Below are 1594 nucleotides of genomic sequence, written 5' to 3'. Positions count from 1 at the left end.
CATAGGTCACTTAAGATATTCAATTTTGTACATATTGATTAATATATTATTTACTTTTTGTTACTGTATTAGGCTACAGTTGGGAAGACCATAATTTTGAAGAGTATTGTCAAAGTGCTAAAAAACATGGAAGGTAATTTTTATTTGCAACTTGGTATATATTTGTCTTTGAAGAAGTTTTAATTTTTCCTGGAACATTTAAAGAAAAACAATACATAAATGAGCACAGCTTAAAGTATATTGATGTGTATTAATTTTTCATAAAATCATATGCCTCAATATGACATAACTGGCCTATGTTTCCAAGGCATTCCTCTAAAAACAGAAGAGAAACAAATGATTCCTTACCTGATACCAACATTTGAATCATGGCCCCTTGAGCACTATGCTGTAGAGCTGCCAGTCCATTTATTTTCATACCACTCACATATTGCACAGGGAACACTCATAGAAACATTGAATAGATAATAAGTCTATGTTTAAAACTGACCAAAAAATAAATACTCAGTAGTAAAGCCAGTGTTAATCATGTACTTGTGACTTTGCCAAACTTATTGAAAGAGTTAGTTTATGAGAGTCAAAAAGTCTTTTCTTGAGAAAGCATAATTCCAATACTACATGTCTGTGAGGAACAGAAAGTCAAACTGTGTAAATTCAATTGAAAACCATTTATTTCTTCTTCCTTTAATAAGAATGTCATATGTTACAAGTGAGCTTCCCAAAATGGAAAGAGAGACTGTATCTCCTTCAGAAAAATGAGAAGATATGAAAGATATTTAGTATTTCAACACTGGGTAGATTTGTTGAATGTGCTATAAGATTATATGTAATTCATTTTCATATTTTGTTGGGAAGATATCAGCAAACTGACACTGAAGTTAAGCCCTATGAGTGTTGGACTGTGAACTTACTTTTGTTTGTCCTCATATATTTTCTTGTGGTAGATATTGCACTACAAGAAAACATAAGAATCCAAAGTAAATGTAAGGTTATTTAAAACTGAGTTAGTCTAGTTCCTTTCAAATATGTAAAAAAATCATATAAAATCATGCTATAAATGTGGGTCATTTAAAAAAAGACCCGTACCATCAAAGGTTCTTCATAGACACAAAGCATCTCATTCTGACGGAGAGCACCATGAACATAAAATTTAAAATCTTATTCCTCTTTACAGTAAAGAAAAATTATAAAATTAAATTGAAATAGATATTAAGATTCATCAGTGTAGTATACATGGTAAAACTTTTGCATTTGCCAATTATCTTTGCAGGTGTGAAAGAAACCATAATGGAGAGAAACTCTCTGAGTATGCTCAATGTGTTAAATCATTTGGATGTTATAATCATATTCAAAGACATGAAAAAAATCATTCTGGAGAGAAGCCAAATGATGGTATTCAAAATACTGAAGCCTTTGGAAGTATCAGTTGTCTCCAAATACTTAAAAGAAGAACACAAGCTGGAGAGAAACCAAATGAATGTAATCAATGTGGTAAAGACTTTTCATATTTAAGAAGTCTCCAAGTTCACAACAGATTAAACACTGGAGAGAAAACCTACAAATGTAATCAATGTGATAAAGCTTTTTCAAAATG

At 30.8% G+C, this 1594-nt stretch overlaps 1 protein-coding gene across 1 annotated transcript in view; it reads left to right on the top strand.

Annotated features, from left to right (window-relative positions):
• LOC101999690 (zinc finger protein 525-like) overlaps positions 1–1594 on the top strand; it is a 69000-nt gene that overhangs the window by 62217 nt on the left and 5189 nt on the right. Inside the window, 1 exon segment of the mRNA XM_026778224.1 lies at positions 1451–1588. Coding sequence (XP_026634025.1) covers positions 1451–1588 — 138 coding nt within the window.

The sequence above is a fragment of the Microtus ochrogaster genome, unplaced genomic scaffold (genome assembly GCF_000317375.1).
Source record: "Microtus ochrogaster isolate Prairie Vole_2 unplaced genomic scaffold, MicOch1.0 UNK114, whole genome shotgun sequence".
In the NCBI taxonomy this organism is placed as follows: Eukaryota; Metazoa; Chordata; class Mammalia; order Rodentia; family Cricetidae; genus Microtus; species Microtus ochrogaster.
This window is presented reverse-complemented; position numbering and strand designations above follow the sequence as displayed.